Source organism: Budorcas taxicolor, chromosome 22 (assembly GCF_023091745.1).
Source record: "Budorcas taxicolor isolate Tak-1 chromosome 22, Takin1.1, whole genome shotgun sequence".
NCBI classification, from domain to species: Eukaryota; Metazoa; Chordata; class Mammalia; order Artiodactyla; family Bovidae; genus Budorcas; species Budorcas taxicolor.
In genome coordinates, this window is record NC_068931.1 from 61,192,633 (window position 1) to 61,218,125 (window position 25,493).

A 25,493-nucleotide genomic window follows, 5' to 3' on the forward strand; every position below is an offset into this window, starting at 1 on the left:
TATTGATTAGAAGGTGTCAGGGCAAGAAGTTTCCTTTCCAGGTGGTTAATGGGCTACCATTCTTTGTACCGAAGCCTGGTGAGGGAGACAGGAGGGAACAGCGTTGGTTGAAAGGAGACGGACAGCAGCTCCCTCGCCCAAAACGAAGGGCGGGCGCCTGGCCGTGGACCGGGAGCCGGGCCAGCTTCAGGCCTGGCCTCCGCGTCCTGACCCTGCACCCGGGAGCCCCTGGACCTGCTGCTGCCTCGAGCCGCAGGATCTCGGGCCCCCTGAAGCCTGGGGGGGGGCTGCCGCCAGCAGCCGCAGGGGGCCCAGGGCCAGGGCGGGCGGAAGCTGGGGCCCCTCCTGGCCGATCTCTAAGTGTCCGTCTGTCCCGTGTTCTCTTGTCTGTCGGTCTTTCTGACAGTGCAGCTCAACAAGGACACAGTGTGTGAGCCCTGCCCCACAGGCTACTTCTCCAACACCGTTTCCGCCACAGAGACGTGCAGACCCTGGACCAAGTAAGTGACGACGAGGGAATCGAGGGCTGCTCGATTTGGAAGAACTCCACCTCCGCTGTCTGTGTCTGTTGTGAAAACAGAGTGATGCAATCTGGGGAGACTTCCTCTGGAAGCCAGTTTCACAACAGACACAGTCTGTCAGCTGGTGTGAGGGAGAGAAGCGCCTGCAGCCAGTCCCCCCGGACAGGGGGCAGGAGCCAGGTATCACTGCAGACTCAGTCTGACTGAAGTTTGGTTTACAGCTGCAGCTGCTTTCCCCCTTCTGTAACTTTATTTAGTTGCTTATGATGCGTATTATCGCTCACCAGTCTCTGTTTTCCCAGCTTTCCAGCATCGCTGGCTTCTTTGTGCAAAGAGGTGTGTGTGTGTGTGTGTGTGTGCATTGTATAGGTGCATATAGAAGCCTCCTGCTTAAATAAATGTTTACACACTTGGGTTTTTTCCCACATAATATATCCTGAAGGAAGCTCACTCCACACTAACTGGCTTACATCTGTGCGGCTTTTCTAACCACCTGGTGCCGCCACAGAGATGCGCCATAAGCCGTTTAACAAGGTCCCTTGTTGCTTTTCAGTTGCACGTTCATGTCAGACTTTGCGACCCCATGGACTGCAACATGTCAGGCTTCACTGTCTCCTGGAGCTTGCTCAAATTTATATCCACTGAGTGGATGATGCCATCCAACCATCTCGTCCTCTGTCGCCCCCTTCTCCTCCTCCCTTCAGTCTTTCCCAGCATCAGGGTCTTTTCCAATGAGTCAGTTCTTTGCATCAGGTGGCCAAAGTACTGGAGCTTCAGCTTCAGCATTAGTCCTTCCAATGAATATTCAGGGTTGATTTCCTTTAGAATTGACTGATATGATCTCCTTGGAGTCCAAGGGACTCTGGAGTCTTTTTCAGCACCACAGTTTGAAAGCATCAATTCTTCAGCCCTCAGCCTTCTTTATGGTCCAACTCTCACAAGCTCCCTGCTGCTGCTGCTGCTAAGTCACTTCAGTCGTGTCCGACTCTGTGCAACCCCATAGATGGCAGCCCACCAGGCTCCCCCGTCCCTGGGATTCTCCAGGCGAGAACACTGGAGTGGGCTGCCATTTCCTTCTCCAATACATGAAAGTGAAAAGTGAAAGTGAAGTCGCTCAGTCCTGTCCGACTCTTAGCGACCCCATGGACTGCAGCCTACCAGGCTCCTCCATCCGTGGGATTTTTCCAGGCAAGAGTACTCGAGTGGGGTGCCATTGCCTTCTTCGCACAAGTGCCCTATTGATAGTCATTTAAGTGATTTCCAGTTTTTTCCAGTGATAAAGAAATCTGTAATGTATCATCTCGCCTGTATACTATCTCACACTTATGTGAGCAAAGTCGTAGTGAAATTCCTGGATCCTTTCACTGCATGCCTATTGTTGAATACTCATCATCAATGTCATGATTCTTTCACTTCCCAATAAATTAATTCTCATTAAATATTCATTGTCTGATCCACCTATCCAGGTTTTATTTTCAAAAAGATTTTCTGTATTTTCAACTTCAAAGGGTATTCATCTGTAGTTTATCACTTAGCCGTGGTAATTGGATTCGGAATCGTCTTTAATAAGCGCACCGGTCTGCTCTCTCGGACCACACTCAGAGCAGATGTTAGCCGTGGCAGGAGTCACTTCCGCTTGTCTCTCTGTCCACCTTAGTGTCTGTGGACAGGCACTGGGGGGGCAGACGTCCAGGAAGACCATGGTTCCTCTCCTGAAGGAGCTTGCAGTCTAATGGGGTAGAATCTTTTATAGCTTTCTTTTTTTTTAAATAAGGATATGAAACCAAAGGACTTACGTGCCTTCCCCTTCACAGCTGTACCATTCTTGGACGGACAGAAGTGCATCACGGAACTGATAAATCAGATGTGGTTTGTAGTCGTCCCCTACCTGCAAGTTCACCGAATGGTATGTTTAATAGGAAAGATTGGGTGGGTGGGTGTGCCTCAGTCTAGTCAGCTCTTGTAGGTTTCTCTCAAATTACATGCTGTATCCAAGGCAACCATCTCTCCCTTTTCATCTCATTCTATCCATGGTCCCTGGAGGAGGGCATAGCAACCCATTCCAGTATCCTTGCCTGGAAATTCCCATGGACAGAGGAGCCTGGCGGGCTACAGTGCATGGGGTTGCAAAGAGTCAGACATGACTGAGCGACTTCACTATCCATGGTCAGCTCAGTATTTCATTTTATCAGTGTTGTAATTCCAGATAGGTTGTTTAGTTGATGATTTTCTACTGTGGAATGGATAACCAATACTTTATTCATATATACCCCCCAAAAAAGAAAGAAAATTGAGGTGCAAATATAAATTAAAATGCCCAAATATAGTAAGGTAGTGGTTATCACAGCAGGATATCTATGGGAGATTTTGGTCACCAGACAGAGTCAGCAACTTGCTAGAACACAATTGCCATTATTTCTGGAACATCTGGAGGACCCAGGCAACCTTGAGGACCGTTTTAGTGACTGACAGAAAGCAGGCAGGCAGTGTGCAAGCTGCTTGCCCAGGTGAGCGAGATGCTGTGGAGGTGGGTCCAGGCATCTCAGCGCAGGGGGAGCTTCCTAATGAGGCAGGAGCACCCTGGCTGCAGAGCTATGTCGGCGAACCCGGACTAAGAAAGCCAAGGCTGTAGCTTGGACATTTTGGCAAACAGGAGGGCATCAAAGGTTCCGGATAAGAAATTACATAGAGCAGCATTTTAAAGAGACCATTCTGAAGAGGACATTAAAGATAACCAAGGGAATTAAAAACTGTCTTAAAAAAGACAGAAGGAAAAGCAAGGCCAGAGTCCCAGAAACCAGGCCGTGTAAACCAAGAGTTTATAGTGAGAAGGCAGGAGCATCTCTGTCATCAGGCGGGATGAGCAAAACGGTTGAGTCCACATTGTGTTGTAGGTGAAGGACCTGAGGCACTTGGCAGGATGGCTGTGGTTCTGTTCTCAGGACCAGCAAAGCCCTGGCACCATGTGGTTATTTGGAAGGAGCTATGATAGGGGGCTTCCTCTTGCCTCCGGAGCCCATCCACCTGGAGAGAGTGAAGTGTTCTGTAGCTGAGCTAAGATGGAGCCGGATGGTGTGGTGAAGCCGATTAGGGTTGTTCTCAAGTGCAAGCATTTAAAGCTGGTCCTGGGCCAGCCTCTCTCTGAGCAAAGGCGGTCAGCAGGCTTGGGCTACGTTGTTGATTTCACCCTCTCAAATGGGAGCTTCCTCGACAAACCCGCAGCCGCGCTGGGCCCCGTCCTGCTGCTTTCATTCCATTCCAACAGCCTTGATTCCAGGATTTAATTGAAAGGGTTATGCTTTTGAGAAAGAGTAAAAATGAACAGTAGTTAATGCCGTTTTTCTCATTTTCTTCCAACACAGAACCGCAGATTTACTTGCCCAGTCTAATCATTCTGCTGCTCTTCACGTCTGTGGCTGTAGTAGCTGCCGTCATCTTTGGTGTTTACTATAGGAAAAAAGGGAAAGCACTAACAGGTATCGTGTCCATGGTTGGCTTTGAATATGAGTCTTAAAGCAAACTGATGCATTTCTAGGTGTATGCTTTGAAGATACATATATTGCCCTCTGACTGCCTCTTTTGATCTGTTTAAGGTGAAACACGGTTTATATCTAATTCATTGTTCTCTAGCAAAACAAACAAAAATTGTTTATGAATAAGAAATATACTTATTTATCCTAGGTGCAGGAAACTGATAAATATTGTAAAGATTATGCATATCAGATGTACAGGGGTTGCATGTAACCTAGAATACATTTTAAATTACATAATTAAGTAAAACAAAAACAATATGTTCAGGTAAATGGCAGATGGACAGTTTTGACTGGGGGGTTACCTTGATAGGTGAATTTAAAATTCTGAAAATAGATTGTCTTCTATTCAGTAAGATGCAGTTGCTCATTGTTGGATGAATAATCAAATGTCATCTTGTTTATTGGGAATAGTTTTCCACCAAAAAATTGTTTGATAGTACCTTTTAACATCACATCCTGTTTGACTTTTGTACTCCAAAGCTAAAACAGTATAATTTTTAAGAAAGGGTTCAAGACATCACTAGGTTTCCTAAACCTAGTGCCCCTGATTTGTTTAACTTTTGGTTTTATACCGGAGAACAGCCGATTAATAATGTTGTGATAATTACCAGTGGGCAGCAAAGGGGCTCAGCCATACGTGTACATGTAACATGCTGTCTTTTGAAGCACCTGCGGTCTCACCGTCCTACCCCGTTTTCAGCTGCTTGCTTGTTTATTGCATCTGCCTTTGCTGTGGTTCCATCTGTTCTCCCACAGTCACATCCGTGGACTTCACAAAACCCTGCATATCTATTTCCATTAACATTCCAATACCTAATGTAACCCTGGGCAATCAAAAGACTAACAGAAGAGGGAAGATGGTGATGGAAGATGCCAAGCATTGAGCAGAAAGCAAAGGGGAAAAGTTGGACTTCCCTCTTTTACAAGTCTCTTCGCTGTTGACTGTTGTTATTCAATGCAGCTTCACCTCCCCAGCATTGGAAGTGGAGATTTGAATAATGCATGTTCAGAGATGCTGATGGACTGCTGGCTCATCCAGTCATGTTATCACGAGATAAACAGGCTTCTGGTGTTCTATTCTTTAGCTTTTGTCTCTTCATAATCTCTTCTGGCTATATCTTACGAATGCCAAGGGCAGTGGGCTGCCAAACAGTGAGTCGGGATGTATGACTGTCTGCTTCCTCTTCACCCCTTCATTCAATACACGTTTATTAGTCACCAGGGGCTGGACAGGCACTGGGGTGTCAGTACCAAGCAACACAAACGGAGCCCGTGTCCTTATGGAGGAGGCTCCTCAGTGGGCGAGGCAGGCGTTTTGCCCAGAGTGAGGCTGAGTGTGGAAAGGGAGGTACAGGGCCTCAGGAGGCAGAGCTGTTTGTCCAGCTTTGTGGCCAGCCAGGGCCTCCCAGGGGAGCTAAGGTCTGAAGGACAGGTGGGATTGCACTAGCCCAAGGGGAGACAAGAACTGCGTCTTCGGGGGGAGCAGGGCGAGCTGGGGGATTGGGAAGTTAGTGCAGCCGGGGCAGAGAGTGAGAACCAGGGTGAAATGAACCTGGAAAGGGAGGCACGTCCTGGTGGCGCAGCCTTGCAGGTGCGAAGGAGCCTGCTCCCATCCTGAGCAGAGGGAAGGAAACCAGTCCTGTGGGGTTAGTACTTGGCTATCTGACTAATTAAAACAAATTTAGGGGTATAGTAGGCCTGGATTCAGACCCACCAGTAAGGAGGGCTTTTGCAGTCCTCTCAGAGACATATTATCATAGGAGTTACCAGTAATCACTGCTGATGGTGACTGCAGCCATGAAATTAAAAGATGCTCCTCCTTGGAAGGGAAGTTGTGACCAACCTAGACAGCATATTGAAAAGCAGAGACATTACTTTGCCAACAAAGGTCCGTCTAGTCAAGGCTATGGTTTTTCCAATGGTCATGTATGGATGTGAGAGTTGGACTATAAAGAAAGCTGAGTGCTGAAGAACTGATGCTTTTGAACTGTGGTGCTGGAGAAGACTCTTGAGAGGCCCTTGGACTGCAAGGAGATTCAACCAGTCCATCCTAAGGGAGATCAGTCCTGGGTGTTCATTGCAAGGACTGATGTTGAAGCTGAAACTCCAATACTTTGGCCACCTGATACGAAGAGCTGACTCATTGGAAAAGACCCTGATGATGGGAAAGATTAAAGGCAGGAGGAGAAGGGGATGACAGAGGATGAAATGGTTGGATGGCATCACCGACTCAATGGACATGAATTTGAGTAAACTGGCAGTTGGTGATGGGCAGGGAGGCCTGGCATGCTGTAGTCTGTGGGGTTGCAAAGAGTTGGACATGACCGAGTGACTGAACCGAACTGAAAACTGAACGAAATTTCTGGCCAACCCAATGTTCGGCTTTATAGATCAACAAGTTCCTTTTTGATAAGAGGAGGAAGATGCCTTCATAGTCTTTAAATTGATTCAGTGTTTTCACTCTCGGGATCTTTTACTCACAGATTTGCAGATGACTGTTTAAAGATAGTACTGAACTGACATAGAGGTCAATAATACTGAATTAGAAATAGGAAATAATAATATGAAGGCCTTATCTTTACTTTGTTTTTCTAGCTAATTTGTGGCACTGGGTCAATGAGGCTTGCGGCCGCCTAAATGGAAATAAGGTAAATTTAGAAGTCTAAAGTGCCTCCCTTAAGTGCTGTTAACAATTCGGGGAAATTCTCTGGAGGCCCAGCTGTTGGGACTCTGTGCTTCCACTGCAGGAAGCTTGGGGTCGATCCCCAGGTGGGGAATTAAGAGCCTACCCGTGGAGTGCGCAGGTTGCTATAGCTATCATTAGTCAAATATTGAGCCAAATGGTGAACGAGTAAGGGGGTGGGGCCTCGCATCCCAGGACCCATCCCGATCCTGAATGCTGTTTTCTTTGCATCTCATTCTGTCTTGGTCATCTCTGTGCCTTTGTATTGTCTACATTATTATTTTAGTACCAACCTCTGTGCCGACTGCCCGGGACAGACCCCTAGGAGAGAAGAGCAGTCACATTCCTTTCCTTTCTAGTTATTTCGGTGGCTTTTAATTGGGGGTATGACTTCAGCATTGTAGGAGAGACGTGAGAGTAGTGTAAAAAACTTCCATGTGCCCTCCGCTCAGATCCAGCAGCTGCTTGTATTTTCACAACGCTTTATTATTTGCTCTCCATATGTGTGTCTGGGCTGCCCAGGCGCTGCTAGTGGTAAAGACCCTGCCTGCCAGTGCAGGAGGCTTAGGAGATGCGGGTTAGATCTCTGGGTCAGGAAGATCCCCTGGAGGAGGGCATGGCAACCCACTGCAGTATTCTTGCCTGGAGAATCCCATGGACAGAGGAGCCTGGCGGGCCACAGTCCATGGGGTCGCAGAGGGTCAGAAACGACTGAGCGGCTGAGCACAGCAGCATGTGTGTCTATGCGCATGTATATTTTTTCTCTGGAATCTTTTCAGAGGCAAACACCATGCTCCTCCATCCTTAAGCACTCCCATGAGAGTTTCATCAGAACAAGGACGTTCTCTTATGTAATCATAGTACATTTATCACAATCAAAAAACTTAGTAGTGGTACAATACTATTATATAATTTACGTTTGATCTTAAGATTTCAGTAATTATCCCATTATATCCTTTTTAGATCTAGTTTCTTAGGTATTCCGTTGTGTTAGTCGCTCAGTCACGTAACCAGCCAGGTTTCTCTGTCCATGGGTTCTCCAGGCAAGAGTACTGGAGCGGGTTGCCATTCCCTTCTCCAGGGGATCTTCCCAAACTCGGGTCTCCCGCATTGCTGGTGGATTCTTTACTACCTGAGCCACCACCTGGAGTTCATACCGATTTCTCTAATTCTGGTCCCAGCACTACAGAATTCATTGTAGTCTTTCCTTATCTGTGCTTGAATCTTCCCTTCTTCCGAAGCAGGAAACCCCGTTATTCTCAATATATTTACTCATTTACTCAATTCCAGAATACACAGACAATAGTTTCAGAATTACTAAGCCATACCACAGCAAAAAGCAAAGCTACTAACTAGAATTCAGTATTTGTTTATGGGTTGTTTTTTTTAATTGAGATTGAGAGCATGGGCGAGATCCAGTGTTCTGAAATTACTTGGGTTAGCTCCCCCCCTTGCTTGGATGTAAACACGCTGCCCCCTTGGAAATGCAGTTCGATTCATCTGTTTCTGGTTGGGCTCTATTTGAGGGTTCCCCCACCCCCTAATCTTCAATAACCCAAATAAAGCGTAGCACTGAGCATTCCATCTGTACTTGTTATGGTGGAAATGATTGCCATAAGCACCGTTTTCAGCCGCGTTGAGCAGAACCACGTTCTAACGCTGGTATTAACGCTCTGCCTTCTGAATTTAAATCAGCAGGAGTCCGCAGGCAACAGTTTCAGCTGCACTCACGTGGAGGCCGCCAGCGCCCGCGAAGTCTGTGAGGGTGTCTTCCTGCTGAGCCTGGAACAGACGGTGTTTTCTGAAGACACGTGCTGTCCGGAGGCAGGGGGCGCGTGCGCAGCGCCCTGTCCCCCCCGGGGAGACGCCGAGATGCTCTCCTTGGTCAGCGAGATCGAGGGGGACCCCTGCCGGCCGGTGCCCACGGAGGACGAATACACGGACAGGCCCCCCCGGACCGCGGACTCCGTGGTGGTCCTCACCCCGCCTGGAGGCCGGTCGCCCTTCCCCGAGCCCCTGGAGGTGGGCGAGAACGACAGCTTCAGCCAGTGCTTCACGGGGACAGACAGCCTGGGGGGCTCTGAGAGCCCCCTCCTCCCCGCGCCCCCCTGCAGGACTGCGTGGAGGCCCGCGTCCCCCAAGAAGTCCTTGCACGGAGAAGCGGGGCGCGGCCGGTGCCCGCACTGGGCAGCCGGCGCCCGCTCTGCGGTCGGCTGTGCAGGCTGCGGGGACCTGACTGCGGCGGACCCGGCGCCCGGCCTGGAGACCCCCCCGAGTGGACCCTTGCCCCAGTGTGCCTACGGCATGGGCCTCCCGCCCGCAGCAGACCGGGCCGAGGCGGGGGGCCAGCCCCCGGACGGGGCCGCCGCCGAGCTTCCCGGCCCCGCGAGGGGGGCCCCCGGTGACCAGCCGCCTGCCTCAGGTAAGTGGCCGCGGGCCCTCCCTCCGGCACAAGGGCCTGGGCTCGGTCCAGGGTCTGCGCGCGCGTCACCCGCCTCCCGGTGAGCAGGGATGCGCAGAGGGAAACAGCCGCTGCTGTTTTCTCCTGCGAAGCCTCTTTGCTGGGTGGGTTTCCGCTCAGTCCGCACGCCGGGTTTGTGGGCTGTACCCTCTCTCTGTGCGGACTGTCTCTCTTGATTTACACGTGTCTCGTGCCCTTTTGCCTTCAGGCTCCTCGCGACGGGGTTAGGCCTCAAATCCCAGCAGTGAGCCCTGAAGACTGTCAACATTGACCTCAGGACTGGCTGAAGTCAAGGCATTCCCTCAGATTTCTGGATTTGGGTGTTGGTTTTTTTCTAAAGCAACCTAGACTTCAAATCCCACCCCACAAAACTCATAAATTTCAGGACAACAAACAAAATTGTCTAGTTAATCCTTGAGAAATTAGTATTTATTGAGGGTAGTTTGTTGATTCGGGACTAAATTCATGAGGCAGTGGCTTGCCTGGAGAATCCCAGGGTCGGGGGAGCCTGGTGGGCTGCCGACTATGGGGTCGCACAGTCAGACACGACTGAAGCGACTTAGCAGCAGCAGCAGCAGCTGTCCTTTGATACTTTTTTACGAGAAGCCTCTTTTGTAGTCACTGCATAGGATGCATTTATGGAACCAGGAGGATGGTTTTACAATTTAAAATCATGACCGAGATTTATTGCTACACCACTGCTTGAGCACAAATGACCCACCAGTGGTAATATTATAGCTTCTTTCTGCGAAGGTAAGACACCCTCTGTTTTATTGTGTAGTTACAAGGAACTTGATGCCCTCACTGATGCTGAGGGCTTCTTCTGGCTCTGGAGATTATTTGCTGTATTATGGGAAGCAGGGAGGTCAGGGATCTCTTCCAGAAATTTCTAAAAGCTCTAGACACTCTTGCCAGAAAAATAAATACATGAAAAGTGAAGTGCAAGTGTTATTTGCTCAGTCCTGTCTGACCCTTTGCAACCCCATGGACTGTAGTCCTCCAGGCTCCTCTGTCTGTGGAATTCTCCAGGCAAGAATATTGGAGTGGGTTGCTGTTTCCTTCTTCAGGGGATCTTCCCAACCCAGGGATCAAACCCAGGTCTCTTGCATTGCAGGCAGACTCTTTATCATCTGCACCACTAGGGAAGCCCTATGAATATATGAAAGTGTTAGTTGCTCAGTCCTGTCCAACGCTCTGTGACCCCATGGACTGTAGCCTCCCAGGCCCCTCTGTCCATGGGACTCTCCAGGCAAGGATGCTGGAGTGGGTTGCCATGCCCTCCTCCAGGGGACCATCCCAGAACATCGCAGGCAGACTGCTCACCGTCTGAGCCATGTGCACACGTTCTATTTAAAGGACCTCACAGCCTCCTCCCCTCTGCAAAAGCACAAAGCCTAGTCAAGGACACCTTTATTCTGGGATGCTTTTGCTTTCCTGCCTCTTGGTTTAGACTGCCAGCAGCTCTAGCAGCCGATCTCGGAATTGCTTTATAACCATGAGGCAGCTCCATCGGGCCCTGAGTGGGGACCGCTTTGTCTCATGCTGGTGATGACTCCTAGCTTATTGAGTAGAAGGGTGAATTCGAATCTGTTTTCCAAGCTTTGCGGTTTGGCTGTACCTACACAGATTCACTGTTGTGTCAATGCTCGATCAGCTCTCAGTCAAACTGAAAGAGGGAGATAAGCTGGGGGCTATTTTTCAAAGAATCCTGATGTCTTTTTCCTTCCAAAGACCTCAGCTTTCTTTTTTCAAAGATTTTAAGTGATTTCCATATCTAAAAGTTTGGCTCTGTGGTTCGTTTGTGTGGTTCTCTTTCCTTTCTGGAGGTGACTTTTCTTTCCACTGGTTGAACACACACACGAAGCGGAGGCCTTGGGGCTGCGGGGAGGGCGGAGCCTGCGCAGGGCAGGGGCCGAGTCCCTGACGCTGCTGGGACAGAGCGCTTTCTCAGTTGCTGACGTCACGAAGGTGACGTTGCTGCCGTGTGAAAAACGGACGCAGTTCTAGGAAGAGCAATGTTGGACAAAGAGCAAGAGATCGTTTTTTTCTTCCTTAGTGTCATGACACCAAAATGGCAGATTTGAACTGTCCTATGAAGAGTTAAAACTGCCCATCTCTGCTTTTATCCTTTATTTCTCTCCAGCACTAAACATCTAAGCATGGAAAAAAGAAAAAAAAATGTGTACCATCCACTAAGTGGTGTTAATTTGCAAGAAGTTTACACTGCTTTTTCTGTCTAAATCTGGTGCTCAGCCATATAAAACATCCGTAGAGCGTTGCCAGCAAGCGGGCCAGATTCAGGTTCGCCTGAGGAGCAGCCAGACTGAGTCTTGAGGCTGTGCTGTTGCCTGTGTAATTACTTCTACGTGAATGGCCTCCCAGTTCCTGGTCCAGACAGCACTTTCTCATTCTTGCTTTTTTTCTCCTGGCTGTGCCAGGCCTTAGCTGTGGAATGCGGGATCTTTAGCTGTGTCGTTAGTTGGGCCCCCTCCGCCGAGATCATGGAGTCTTGGCCGCTAAACCACCAGGAAGGTCCTCATCAGTGCTTGCTGTGCTTGGTCATCGCTCAGTCGTGTCCAGCTCTTTGTGGCCCCAAGGACTGAAGCCCACCAGGCTCCTCTGTCCATGGGGATTCTCCAGGCAAAAACACTGGTATGGGTTGCCATGCCCTCCTCCCGGGGATCTTCCCGACCCAGGGACCAAAGCCAAGTCTCCCACATTGCAGGTGGGTTCTTTACTGTCTGAGCCACCAGAGAAGCCCATTATTACTTAACAAAAAAAAAAAAGAAGAAAGAAAATTCACTTGCCTGTTCCAGATCTTAGTTGTGGCTTGTGGGATCTAGCTCCCTAACCATGGATCAAACCTGGGCCCCCCACATTGGGAGCAAGGCGTCTTGGCCATTGGACCACCAGGGAAGTGCTTCTTTACTGCTTTTTTAAAATTGTCATGATTTATGTTCTATAAAAATGTGTGAAAGAGGATGATGCTTGGGTAAAAGTTATGAGTGGGCTTAATCCTAAAAGGCACCATCTTCCCAGGACTTGAGGGAGGTGACCTTTTTATTGGCTTTTGGATTTATATGTGTGAGTATTTAAAATGAAAAAAAAAAAAAACTTGCAACCAAATCAAGTGGTTTGTGCAGAAATGACAGGTCTGGACACTTCCTCAGTAGGAAAAGTACCTTCTTGGCACCCAACTTTTGCAGATGATGATAGCTCTTCAAACAGCTCCATAAGCATACCTTTCAAAAATAACACCCGATGGTAAGTCTATTATAGTCATGTTACGACTCTTAAAGAGCAGGGAGGATTATCAGCCAAAACCAATGGAGGGGGAAAAGACACTGGGGTCGCAGTTTATGTAACCAGGCCCTAATTTACGCCTTAAAGTCTCCTGATGACGTGATGCTGGTTACCTTGCTGACAAGCTCTTTCACCTGAGTTTGGAGGATTCTGTCTAGAAAATCATTCCATGTGCAAGAAAGAATAGCTTCTGGTGATGCAGGTGTCACCAGTTGGCCAGCAACTTGATTCTGGCTCCTGAGGTGACATAATTGGTTCAGACACTTCTGAGCTGGAGAGAGGTGTTTCTTCACGGGGCTCACAGCGATTCTTCATGAGCACCAGCCACACGATTCTCTATCGAGTCTTCACTGAGGTTCTGCTGAGACACGGAGACTTGGAAAAGCTAGGAAGTAGGGATGGGCGCCAGGGAGTGGAGAACACGAAGAGAATCAGTAATCTGAGAAAGCGCAGGCCCCTCTCTAGCGGGCACCCCTCGGGCCCCTTTGCCGGCTCGCCCACCTCCGCCTGGCCCCTTTGGCAGGAACCTCTCCCCTTCCTGCTCGTGCCCACACGCTTCCCTTCGTGTGGCCGCCTCATCCTGTCCCCTTTCCAGAGCACCCAGTGCCTCCTGACCTTCAAGTCCCTGCTCAGGTTGTGTCCGACTCTTTGTGACCCCATGGACTGTAGCCCCCTGGCTCCTCTGTCCAGGGTTTTCCCGGCAAGAAGACCGGACTGGGTTGCCATTTCCTCCTCCAGGGGATCTTCCAGACCCAAGGACTGAACTCAAATCTCTCACACCTCCTGCATTGCAGGCAGATTCTTTAGCGCTGAGCCACCGAGGAAGCTCAAATGCTGCTTCCTAAATGAGGGAAACTGCCCCTCTGTGCCCCCAGCAGCCCCTGGTAACAACCCCTGGCATCCTTCTCACCGAGCCCAGGATACCCACATCTCTAACAACAGCTATCTCGAGGCAGCCACGGCCAGTTAGTTGGTAGGAGTTGCCATGACCGTCACCACGCCTGGCCTTCCTGGTCTCTCCCAAGGCAGCTTACTCACTGTATAAATGAATACCTGTCCATAAGCTCACTCACTCACTTGTCCAGTTGTGAATAACTAGAGGAATGAGAACCGTAGCTCCAGTTTGCCCCCTGACTTCCTCTCAGCCCCCCACATCTCCCGTCTGTCCTGGGGCTTGGGGGCTAGGCAGGGGATGGCAGGACTGCCACTAGCTGTCCTGGGCAGGCTCGGGTGTCCTGGCGGAGATAGGCAGACGTGGCAGAAGTAAGGATGCTGGTCCATCTGAGCGGCACAGACACCCCCAGGCCTGGAAGCCCGGGACACAGGAGGGTGAGGGCCCCGCCCGACTCCTGGGTCCCCCTTCCAGGCCTCCCATCCCTGGGCCCACCCTGTCCTGAAACGACTGTTTTTGACCATCCACTTCCATCCTGTGAGACAGATAAGGTCTTTTTACCCCAATTTTCTTCCCATTTCTCCCCTCCCCTCAAGCAAAGAACAGTCCTCTGTTTCTGGCGTGCTTCTCTTTCCTGCTGAAATGCCATCCGCTGACTTGTATTGATGTTGGAAAGTGAAAAGTGTTAGTCACTCGGTCGTGTCCAACTTTTTTGCGACCCTATGGACTGCAGCCCACCAGGCTCCTCTGTCCATGGAATTGTCCAGGCAAGAATACTGGAGTGGGTTGCCACTCCCTTCTCCAGGGGATCTTCCCCACCTGGGGACTGAACCTGGGTCTCCTGCATTGCAGGCAGTCTTTGCTGTCTGAGCACCAGGGAAACTTTGTTTACCTGAGCCACATGTTTGACATTTAGCTAAGTATTATAGGAGCAGGCATTAGCTCAAGGACTCTATAAGTTAAAAATACTTTATAGTTCAGTTATTTGGTAATAAAATTCAGCATTCATTGGTGCTAAAAGTCAATGCATTATTTCAAAATTTATGAAAATTTTGTTCACTATATACTTTCATTTAGCCCTGCTTGCCTTCTTTCTGTTCTAATGGGGCTCATTTTGGAAAAGGTTTCATTTATAAGCTATTCTAAGTAATTTTCAAGCATGATTCAGAATGGAACTATTAAATCCTGCTTCCCTTCCCGTATCATCATAGACCCAGTTTCTCCCAAATGCCTGGAACAGATCTTGCATTTCCATAAAAAGGAAAATCACATGAGAAGCATATGGGTTAAATATAAAATATGTTTTTAAAAAATTCCAGAAGAACCCAACATAGCTTGGGTAGTTTGAGTGTATTTGTGTATATTTTTAGTTCTTTTCCTTGGAAGAAAATCTACATGACAATTAGGTGATAATATTTGCTATAGTTCTTATGATTTAATATTCATACATCATGCATTTTAAACAACATAATAAGCCTTTGAGGAGACAAGTGTGCATTACCTTGCTTTAAAATGTAAATTCTGTCAGGGATTGGGTTCTTACAAGGAAGCTTATTCTCTCTGCCTGAGAAATAGTGATTCCATGGAGCTTGCTATGCAAGACAGGGGGTTCACAAAGTATAAACATCTTTTTGGTCGTGATAAGACTCTTCATTTGTTCATTGTCTCTGTTGACTTAAAATGCTATTTTTAACTTTCTCAAGTGACCTGAAATTTTTTCTAGCTAAGTCACATTAAATATTAACGTTAAGCCAACCAACCCATTTTAAATGTTAGAAACTTCAGATTTTCTAATTCAATGAACACCCTCAAGACTTCCCTGGGTAGTCCAGTGGTTAAGACTCCATGCTTCCAATGCAGGGGGCTGGGGCTCAATCCCTGGTCAGGGAGCTGCACACTGTATGCTACAACAAAGACCAGGTGCAGCCAAGTAAATACATAAATATCCAGAAAATAAAAAAGTCAGAACTCTCATGTCATGCTAGTTTTCAAAGCATCCTTTTCGATAGCCTTCACATAGAGGTCTAACAATCGCCTTGTGTTAAGAGACATTAAGACTGTTCTGACATCCTGAAGGTTGTATTTTTATCAGTGGTATCAGAGGTATGAGAGTTGGACCATAAAGAAGGCTGAGCACCAAAGAATTGATGCTTTTGAATTGTGATGCTGGAAAAGACTCTGGAGAGTCCCTTGGACAGCAAGGAGATCAAACCAGTCAATTCTAAAGGAAACCCAACCCTGACTGCAAGGACTGATGCTGAAAGTGAAGCTCCAATACTTTGGTTGCCTGATGTGAAGAGCCAACTCATTGGAAAAGACCCTGATGCTGGGAGAGATTGAGAGCAAGAGGAGAAGGGGACGACAGAGGAGGAGATGTTGGGTGCCATCATCGGCTCAATGGAGATGAATTTGAGCAAACTGGGAAACAATGGAGAAGAGAGGAGCCTGGCGTGCTGCAGTCCATGGGGTTGCAAAGAATTGGAAGTGACTTAGCAACTGAACGACAAAGTCAGAGGTTTGCGTTACCAGATGCTGGCTAAGTTTGGCTTCCCTGGTGGCTCAGACAGTAAAGAATCTGTCTGTAATGTGGGAGCCCCCGGTTCGATCCCTGGGTTGGGAAGATCCCCTGGGGAAGGGAATGGCAACCCACTCCAGTATTCTTGCCTGGAGAATTCCATAGACAGAGGAGCCTGGAGGCTTATAGTCCATGGGGTCGCTGAGAGTTGGAACCGGATGAGCAACTAATGCTTACCTTCTTACTTCCCCACAGAAATCCTATGGGCACATTCCTCACCCAGGACCACACAGCAAGTCAGCAATGAAACCACAACTCACACAGCTGATTCTGAAGCCTGTGCCTTGAACGTGGCACTGTCTCCCTATAAATCAGTGCCAGTGATCCTGTTTCCATTTGTTTATCGTGCACTGGAGAATCCTCAGTGAGCCACAGAATACACGCAAACTTGGGCTGGGATTGCTGGCTACTCAGGCTGAACAAGGGGTGGTGGCCAGGCCAGGCCAGGCCCAGAAGTGTCCGTGGGGAGAGATGCTAGTGTCTGTGCAAAGAGGTGATGGCTCCCCTGGCCTGAGTCCCCTCTGTTGCAGTTACCGCTTCTTTGGTGAGGAAAGCTGTTTCTTCCACATCCTCCAACCTCATCCTGTTTTGCAAGTAAAATAAAGTTAAAATAAATGCCAGGGGCAGCTTTGATTGGGGAAAAGCTGGCAGAAAGGCAGCTTCAGACAGTGAGGAAGAGGGACGTGACTGGCCTGGTTTAGCTTGTATTCCCAGAGGTCTGTGGCTTGCCCGTGTGTGCTCAGCCGCTCCAGTCGAGTTCCGCTCTTTGTGACCCCATGGACTGTAGCCTACCAGGCTCCTTTGTCCATGGGATCTCCCGGGCCCCTCCTCCGGGGGATCTTCCCGACCCAGGGATCGAACCCACGTCTCCTGCTACGCTTGCACTGCAGGTGGATCCTTTACCTGCTGAGCCACCGAGGACGCCCCTGTGGACAGCTGGGGCCTATAAAGACCTCGAGTCTTCCTAAGGCCTCTTGGACAAGCCTCATGCACCCCCTTCCTTCTTCACAGTCCCCCCTTACCAGCCAGAACATCCTGCCGCGTCCTTGGTTCTCAGTGGAGAGAGCTACCCCTCCCAGGGCATGCGCCAACTGCAGAAACCATGCAGCCATGGGGCGCCCACCGTGCGGACGTGCAGCCCTACCGCCTCGCCGCCCCGGGCCTCGGCCTGTCGGGTCCGTTCGCACGACCATGTAAAACGCACTGAATGGTGGAAAGCAGATCTCAGGGAATGATTAGTTGTAGGCAAGGTCAATTCTGGACTGAGGCATAACACAAGATAAGGATATCACCAACTTACTAAAAACCTTGACCTACTCTCGGACTTCCTTGGTGGTCCAATGGTTAAGACTCTGAGTCTCCAGTGGAGGCACCACAGGTTCAATCCCTGGTCCGAGAACTAAGATCCCATATGCTGCATGGTCCAGCCAAAGAGAGAAAGAGACCTTGACCTTCTCTAGTGCTACACCCAGCTCACAGCTGACCTGCACGATGAAAAACGAGGCTGTGGGAGAATCCGTGTAGAATTACTCAGATGAGTGTTCAAACCAGAGATGGTTAGAACAATGGACCACTTCAGCCAAGAAAACAAAAGTTGGTTAGATACCTATAGGTAAGTGCCCTTTCAGTCTTCAAGATCAGTTGAAATCCTTCAACAGTGGAAAAATGGCATGACTGCTCGAGACCTTTCCCAGTTGGGAAGTGTCACGAGCACAGCTGTTAGATTCTGGGAGTAGTAATGCCAGCCTTGCACCTGTGAAAAGTTCTTTGTTATTTCCCAAGCGTTTTGCAAGCCACCACCTCATCCGACCCTATGCCATCCTGCCAGGTATTCACGCATTCCTGTGTTCATTCATTTCACATTTATCATATGCCTGCTCTGGCGGCTGCACCTGCCGGGCTAGATGGGCTTGAATGCTGATGCTCGTTTCATAAAAGGAGCAGACCACACTGTAGGTGGTTTGTCCCAGATTCCACAGCGAGTCGAGGCCAAGCCTGGGGAGGACCAGGGCTTTCAGAGCCTGTCTGCTCCTCCGTCCCAGCCCCGTTTCTGGCCCTCCTGGACTCGGGCAGCCACTGAAACCAGCACCCCGCTAGTCACCGTCATGCGCTCTCTGCTCTTCAGGGAGTGAGACACCACTCTAAGCAGCCAAAATCTTTTTGCTGTTGAAGTTGAGACGGTGGAGACTAGCACGCCATTGAAGTTAGTAGATTACTTGCAGGTGAGTCTGCCTGTGACAAGGCTGGGAAAGAAGGGTGTTAGTTTTCATTGCTGAAGCCACGTCAGTCAGTCCAGGGGGGAAAGAAACAAGCCTGGGGTGCTCAGGTGCGGAGTCGGGGCAGGCTGGTGTGATAATGCCGCCCGTTTGGCGTAGCGGGGACACGCAGTGAGGTCTGGACACAGGCGTTGCACCACTGTTACTGCTTCCCCAGTGGCACTGGTGGTAAAGAACCTTCAGGAGACATGAGGGGCGAGGGTTCGATCCCTGGGTTGGGAAGATCCCCTGGAGGAGAGCATGGCAACCCACTCCAGTATTCTTGCCTGGAGAATCCCATGGACAGGAGCCTGGCGGGCTGCAGTCCACGGGGTCGTGAAGAGTCGCACGCGACTGAGCACACAGGTCACATCACTGTTATCACTGCAATAGTGACCCAGCTTAATCTCAATCTAGCTGCACTTTAGCACAGAGGAACCCGCATTCTCCTAGCCTCTGCAGAGGGAGCTGATGGAAGCCGACAGCACACTGACGGATGACTCACAGCTAGTGGGTCACTCTAGGCTGCAACGCCTAGGACCTGCGGCTCCTCCCCAGTGAGTGGCCAAGCTTACTAAAATCCATGGGTCATCCCAGTCCCATGAGTGTGAGCTGATCCTGTTGTAATTTAAAACTTTAACTGAACATTAACTGGCTTAAAAAAATGAATTTGATAAGCATGAGAATTATTTCTATGAAAATGATGAAGTGCTTCAGGACAATTCAAAGAATGAGCTGCTAAAATCCTTTTGCTATTGAAGGTGGGATTGGTGAGACTATCCAAGATTGGGGGGATAAAACTAGAAGGATTCTGCACTTAGACCACTTGGCAGCTGACTGAGTGCTCACTGTACTTTTTAAAATATAACCTAAATTTTTTAAATTATTTATTTGTCTGCTCTGGGTCTTGTCTGCAGCATGTGGGATCTTTAGCTGGGGCCTGCAAACCCTTAGTTGTGCAGCCCGTGGGATCTAGTTCCCTAGCCTGGGATAAAACCTGAGCTCCCCGCATTGGGAGTGCGGAGTCTTAGCCACTGGACCGCCAGGGAAGTCTCCTCCTTTCACTTTAAATGAACCAAAACAAGATCAGAGGCAAACCCTTCCGGGAATCATTGATAAGTGAGCAGACCTCTTCTCAAAGGGACAAGTCTCAGTAGTTCTCTATCGGAAAGTGGGTGTTGAAAGTTTTACAGCAAGTGACATGTGACTTGAACACCAAGGAAACATATCGTATAATCTGTGTTTTAGGAGCACTGGTGGATAGCCTCTGCAACTCAAGAGTTTTTAAAAACTTAAGTTCTTTCTCAATAGAGAAAATTAGATCGGCAGACAGGTCTGCAATATTGAAACATGTCCAATTTCTAAAATGTTACCTCCCCAAAGAGTGACACTAAGTTAGAGCATCAGTGAGGGGGAGAACACAGAGCAGGACTTCTGAGGGCTGCCTGTCACCAGCTGTGAAGTTTCCAGAGCCCAGGGAAATGAAACTATGAAGCCCCTTGTGCAAATCTAAGTAAGAGCTTCAAGATGCTGGCAGCAACATTACACAAGCCTGGGGCCCTTCTGAGCACAGGGTCCTGGGTGCCTGCACGGGTCACGTGCCCCTGAACGTGGCTCCATTGCCACTGACTGCTACTGGCAAGTAAGTAGAACTTCGTAAAGAAGTCTCGTTTGTACCAGTTTATTACTCATAAAAAGTCAGTGTGAATGGAACAGACTTGGACTTGATCAAAGATGGTCTTTATCATTAATTGTACTTCTGATACGGAAATACATGAAGAATAAAATTGAGAATCTCATACTCTTTTTAGGTAACTGGTCTTTACATCCTAATTGTCAGGAATTTAAAGGTTTTCTTTTTTTTTTGTTGGTCCTCTCGCCTCTACTTTACCTCCCCCTCCCAAGAATAATATTCTTGATCCAATCTATGGATCAAAGAATTCTGAAATGTTAAATATATCTCTTATGCAAAAGGGTTTGAGTTCTATTTTGGAAAAAATTAGAAAATAAAAATATAGACCCTAAATAGAGTAAATCAAAGATATGTTGGCCATGAGGCAAAGGCATGGAATAAAATTCTTAAGAAGAAAAGTTTAACACAAAATCTTGACGTGTAAGAGGATGGTTTAAAAACCTGTTTTTCAATCCGAGTTCAGACAAACTGAAGATTCTGACAAGGAATAAGGTTAACAACAATGGAGTCATGATGATGATTTGTTGGAAAACAAAACTTTAAAGGATGGAGAAATTATATATATCATGACAAAAACAGATAAATCAATACGAACAGGATGATGAGGATATTTAATTCAAGACCATAAATCAGTCATACTGTGGTGAGCATTGCCCTGTGTGTAGGTTTATATAATTTTGAAAAATGACAGAATCAGCAGTCGATGTTGAAATAATAAAAAGCTGGAAGAAATATACCAAGAAAAAAAAATCACACTTTAAAGCCACTTACAATTGGTGCTCTTATTAAATAAACATAGTATCTTTTATCTTTTATTGTTAAACATGGTATATTTTAAATTGGAATGGAATGTTTATGGTATACACATATCGCTTTTGGTTCTCACTTTGACTTTTGTGTTAAACTAACTAGTGATCCCTCAACTAGGAAGACTTCTCTTACTTAGTGGTCATTCATTCTGCTGCTGCTGTGGTAGGAGCTCTTGTGTCAGGCTTGGTTGGTTGCTGAGTTACTTGAAAAAGTCATTTACAAGTTCATATCTTAAACATCTTTAACTTAAAACATATAACTTACAGTCACACATTGACTTTTTTTAGTACAGGGACATATGTGTTGGTTGGTTATAGTTTCCTGAGCCTTTTTCACATTAACCACACCATCATAATTCCCAATTTCTGTTTCTTTAGTGGGGAATGAGAAATTATAGATCTTTGCAGAACAAATTTGAGTATAAACTCCTTCTGCATTTTTAAAGACCCCTTTTCTTTTTCTCTTTTAACAAAGGCCTTGGCCAGTTCAGCAGCTTGTTGATGTCTTTTGTGTTTAGTGGCTCACATTTATTTGGGTCATTGCAAAGCATTCACTCTAGTTTTCTTAGAAACATTTGCTTTTTTTCACACTTACATTTCACAACTTTACACACAGCAGGTTCAGTTCCAGACCACCACAACAGAGCCCACATCATAGTAAAGTGAGTCACATGAACCTCTTGGTTTCCCAGTGCGCATGAAGTTGTGTCTACACCATACACTGTCTACTAAGTGTGACAGCACGTCTAAAAAACAATGTAGATGCCTTAAAAATACTTTACTGCCGAGAACTGCTGACATTATCTGACATCGCAGGGTTGCCACAGACCTTCAATTTATACAAAACCCAGTGTGTTCAAAGCACAGTAAACTCAAGCAAGAAAACAAGGTATGCTATGCTTGTATTTAATTAAATTTCATGAGTTCAACTAATTAAAAACAGACCTGAGAACTTGGTAACTGGTGGGAGCAGAAAGACATCGGCATACTGGAGAGTAGACCCCTAGCTTAGGGTGTGCTGGGTTATAAGAACATCTGTATACTTTTTAATTTTTATTTCATATTGGAGTTTAATTTACAATGTTTTAGTGCCGGGGTCCAGCCTCGGTGGATCCAGGGAAATTGGAGGGTGGACGGCGTTGGCGTGGAAAGACTTGTTTATTGATTGATATAAGATGAGATTAAGAAACGATAGTGTAGTAAGAAGATTAAGTGGAGGAAGAGGCTGAATAGCTTGGTTTACGCGGAAGACCAATAAAATTCCAGACAAGGAATTTGCACCATCTACGTTGGGGCACCGGCGCCCGCTTGAATATCTAAGGGTGCCTCGCCTTAAGCTCCCTTTCGCGCGGGTCTTAACAGCCAGGGCAAGTAAGTAGACCTGGCGAGCCTCCGCGCCCCAGGTGGAGATTCAGCCTGAAATTAAAGGAAAGAGCAGAGAGGGAAAGGGAGAGAAGAAGAGAGAGAGAAAGACACGGGGGGAGCCAGATTCCCAAGAAACCAGGCCGAGAGGCCAGTTCGAGAAACTGGTCCGAGAAGCTGGTCCCATCCTTTATTGTTCAGGAGGCCTTTTATACTTTTGATAAAACATGGAGATCAATGGGTAACACAAAATTATGTAGCGTTCACAACCCAGATTCTTTCCGTATATCATTTTGTATACAAAAGGTCTCAGGTGATTTACATTATCTTCTGGCCAAGAGGCTTGTTAACACGTTTCGGCTCTCTTCCTTAATGAATGTTAATTTTGTTTCCCCTGAAGTGTTTTTCTTTCATCTGCATCTCCTGAAAAGCGCTAAAGTTACATCTCTATAGAACAAAGGCGCAGTGGGTTATAACAAAGAAGGTACTTAACTCAAAGATCTAATGTTGCTAATACCAGGTCTACTACTTGTTTTTCTGTATACCAACTATATCTAAAAACAAAGGATATGAAAATTTGGCAGCAAGCATTGACTCAACAAATGAAACCTTTAATCAGTCCTATTCTAAAGATTTTGACTCCTCAGAAGCCCCTACATTCCTAGGATGTTTTAAGCTTCCTGTGCCTCCTGCGGCCAGGAGGCCTCAAACAATCACATGCGCAGCTGTACAAGTCCTGCAGGCAGGCGAGAAAGCCATCAGAGGGGTTTTTGGATTGAAACACTTTCAAATGCAGAAGACTAAAGCCCTGAATTGACTTTTTCCAGAAAATGTCAGAAGAATGGAAAAGCAGAGCACAAAAGCCGGCAGATTTTTGTTGGGGTACATGCTTAGGAATTTCCAGAGGGGTCCCTGAAGTCTGAGCACGCCTTGCGTATGTCAGCTTCCTTCCTCATGACCTTGTCACGGGCAGGATTCCTCACACTGGCTTCCGGCATTTTAGTTTCAGGTGGACAGCAAAGTGATTCAGTTATATGCATACCTATTCTTTTTCAAATTCTTTTCCCATTTAGGTTATTACAGAATATTGAGTAGAGTTCCTAGACAGTAGGTCTTTGTAGGTTATCTGTTTTAAATACAGCAGTATTATATATCAATTCCAAGTTCCCAACTTATGCCCTCTTTCATTTTTCCCCTTTGGTAACTATAAGTTGTTTTCTGTGTCTGCTTCTATCTGTAAATAAGTTCATTTGTTTTGTTCTTTTAAGATTCCTCATATAAGTGGTATCATATATTTGTCTTTCTCTGTCTGACTTGCTTACTATGATCATCTCTAGGTCCATCCATGTTGCTACAGATCACATTAGTTCATCTTTCTGAATGGCTGAGTAATACGCCACTGTATATATGTCCCACTTTCTTTATTCATTCCTCTGTTGGTGGACATTTAGGTTGCTCCCATGCTTTGGTTATTGTAAACAGCACTGCAGTGAACACTGGGCTGCATTATCCTTCCAAATTACAGTTTTCTCTGGATATATGCCCAGGAGTGGGATTGCTAGATCATGTCTGTATTTTTTAGAGGGAATGGAGAATGTGTTGGTGAATGGAATACTAGCTGGCCTTGCCTAAGTTGCTTGGGGAATTAATAAATAAATCCCCGCCAACACCCATCTCGGGGCACACCCAACACAGCTACCTACGGGAAAAACAGCATGAGTTATAAATCCTCAATTATGACTTCCAATTTGTGGCTCATATTTGAAATCTGTTTTCACTGAAATCCCTGTAGTGGGCCATGGGGCCTGTCTCAGCATCTCTGCAGGTGCCCTTTGGGTGGACGGAAGGCTTCTGGGATTCCCTGGATGCTGTTGGTTCTTCAGTCAGACCATCCAAAGTATGCCCTCCATATTGGAGGAAATCTCTTTGCGGAGAGTAATGACAAAAACAGTTTTACTTGTGTAAATTTGTATTAAGCTTTGTCATAACAGAGAAGGAACAAAAAAGATGAAGCTAATAGTGAGGCACTGTGTGGCTGCTCACCTTCGCTGGTCAGACTGAGATTCTGCTTGGGTTGCTGATGGTTGGGGCTTTTCTGCTTCTGCTTGGCATCTGGCCCTGATTTTGCCCGGGGTCATTTCTGGAGCGATCAGTCTTTAAAGTAGGAGAATAAGAGGCAGTGGTTGCCCTGACATGCATGCACTTTCTATTTGGTTTTCAAAAGGCCCACTAAAGACTGGCTAAATCCAGTCACCCACAAAAGGTCTTGACAGAACACCCTGGGGACAAAACAACCCCCCACCTCAGGGTTCAGAAGGGAACAGTGATTTGTAAGATTGTTTTTGAGGGTTTTTTTCTTCTTTTCATGTTAGTCTTATGAATCTCGTTCTCTAGGAGTTAAAAAAAAATGTTAAGGAAGTTAATTTCTGCTAGATACTGGGCCCACGTGGCCCCAGGGCCATCCAGGGCTGAGCTCAGGGACCTCTCCAGGGAGTCCGCTGGGCGAGGAGGCTGGGCTGAGGTGGGCCCCAGGTCGGGTCAGGCGGCAGCCGTCCCTCCAGCCTCTGCGTCCTTCCTGACACGCGGACCCCCACTGCGCCCTCGGCCGTGTTTGCGGCGCATCCGTCCCCCGCGCGCGCCCGTCGGAACTCCCGAACCCATCTGAGGGTCTGCGATCCGGCCCGCGTGTCGCCCACGCGGCCAGCGACGAGGCCTGAGGCGTCTCCTTCGCGCCCCTCCTCCCCTCTGGGTCAGGCCGGGTGAGGCGACGGAGCCCGCGTCCGGAGCCGGGGTGGGTGCGCCGGCCTCCCGCCCAGATCCTGACTCACCGCGCTTCCCTCTTCCTCTCCCCTGCAGGCAGTGTGACTGGAAACAGTAACTCCACGTTTATTTCCAGCGGGCAGGTGATGAACTTCAAGGGCGACATCATCGTGGTCTACGTCAGTCAGAACTCGCAGGAGGGCCCGGCGGGGCCGGGCGGCGGCGCGGGGCAGCCGGCGGGACGCCCGGTGCAGGAGGAGAGCCCGCCGAGCCGCGACTCGTTCGCCGGCCTCGGGCCGCGCTTCCCGGACGCGTGCCCCGGCCTCGACGTGGGCCCAGGACTGCAGGAGCGCGGCGCCCCGGCGCCCGACAAGGCCTCGCGGCCGGTGCAGGAGCAGGGGGCGGCCGAGACGCGGCGCTGAGCTGGGAGCACCGGCCGCAGCTCTCGGCGCCCCTCGGGGCCGCGGGGCCTCCGCGCCACGCACGTCGGAAGCGGCGTCGCCGCCTGGCAGCGGGGCGGGGCGGGGCGGCGGGGCGGGGCGGGGCGGCGGGGCGGGGCGGGGCGGGGCGGCGGGGCGGGGCGGGGCGGGGCCGCGGGGCGGGGCGGGGCGGGGCCGCGGGGCGGGGCTGGGCGGGGCGGGGCGGG

The 25,493-nt window shown here is 48.5% G+C and overlaps 1 protein-coding gene across 1 annotated transcript in view; it reads left to right on the plus strand.

Annotated features, from left to right (window-relative positions):
* Positions 1-25,269, plus strand: part of TNFRSF11A (TNF receptor superfamily member 11a) — a 38,677-nt gene extending 13,408 nt beyond the window's left edge. The window contains exons 6-11 of the mRNA XM_052660387.1: positions 407-500; positions 2,336-2,427; positions 3,884-3,997; positions 6,650-6,702; positions 8,433-9,159; positions 24,944-25,269. Of these exons, the coding sequence (XP_052516347.1) occupies positions 407-500; positions 2,336-2,427; positions 3,884-3,997; positions 6,650-6,702; positions 8,433-9,159; positions 24,944-25,269 (1,406 nt within the window). The remainder of the gene's footprint in view (positions 1-406; positions 501-2,335; positions 2,428-3,883; positions 3,998-6,649; positions 6,703-8,432; positions 9,160-24,943) is intronic.
* The last annotated feature ends 224 nt before the right edge of the window (positions 25,270-25,493 follow it).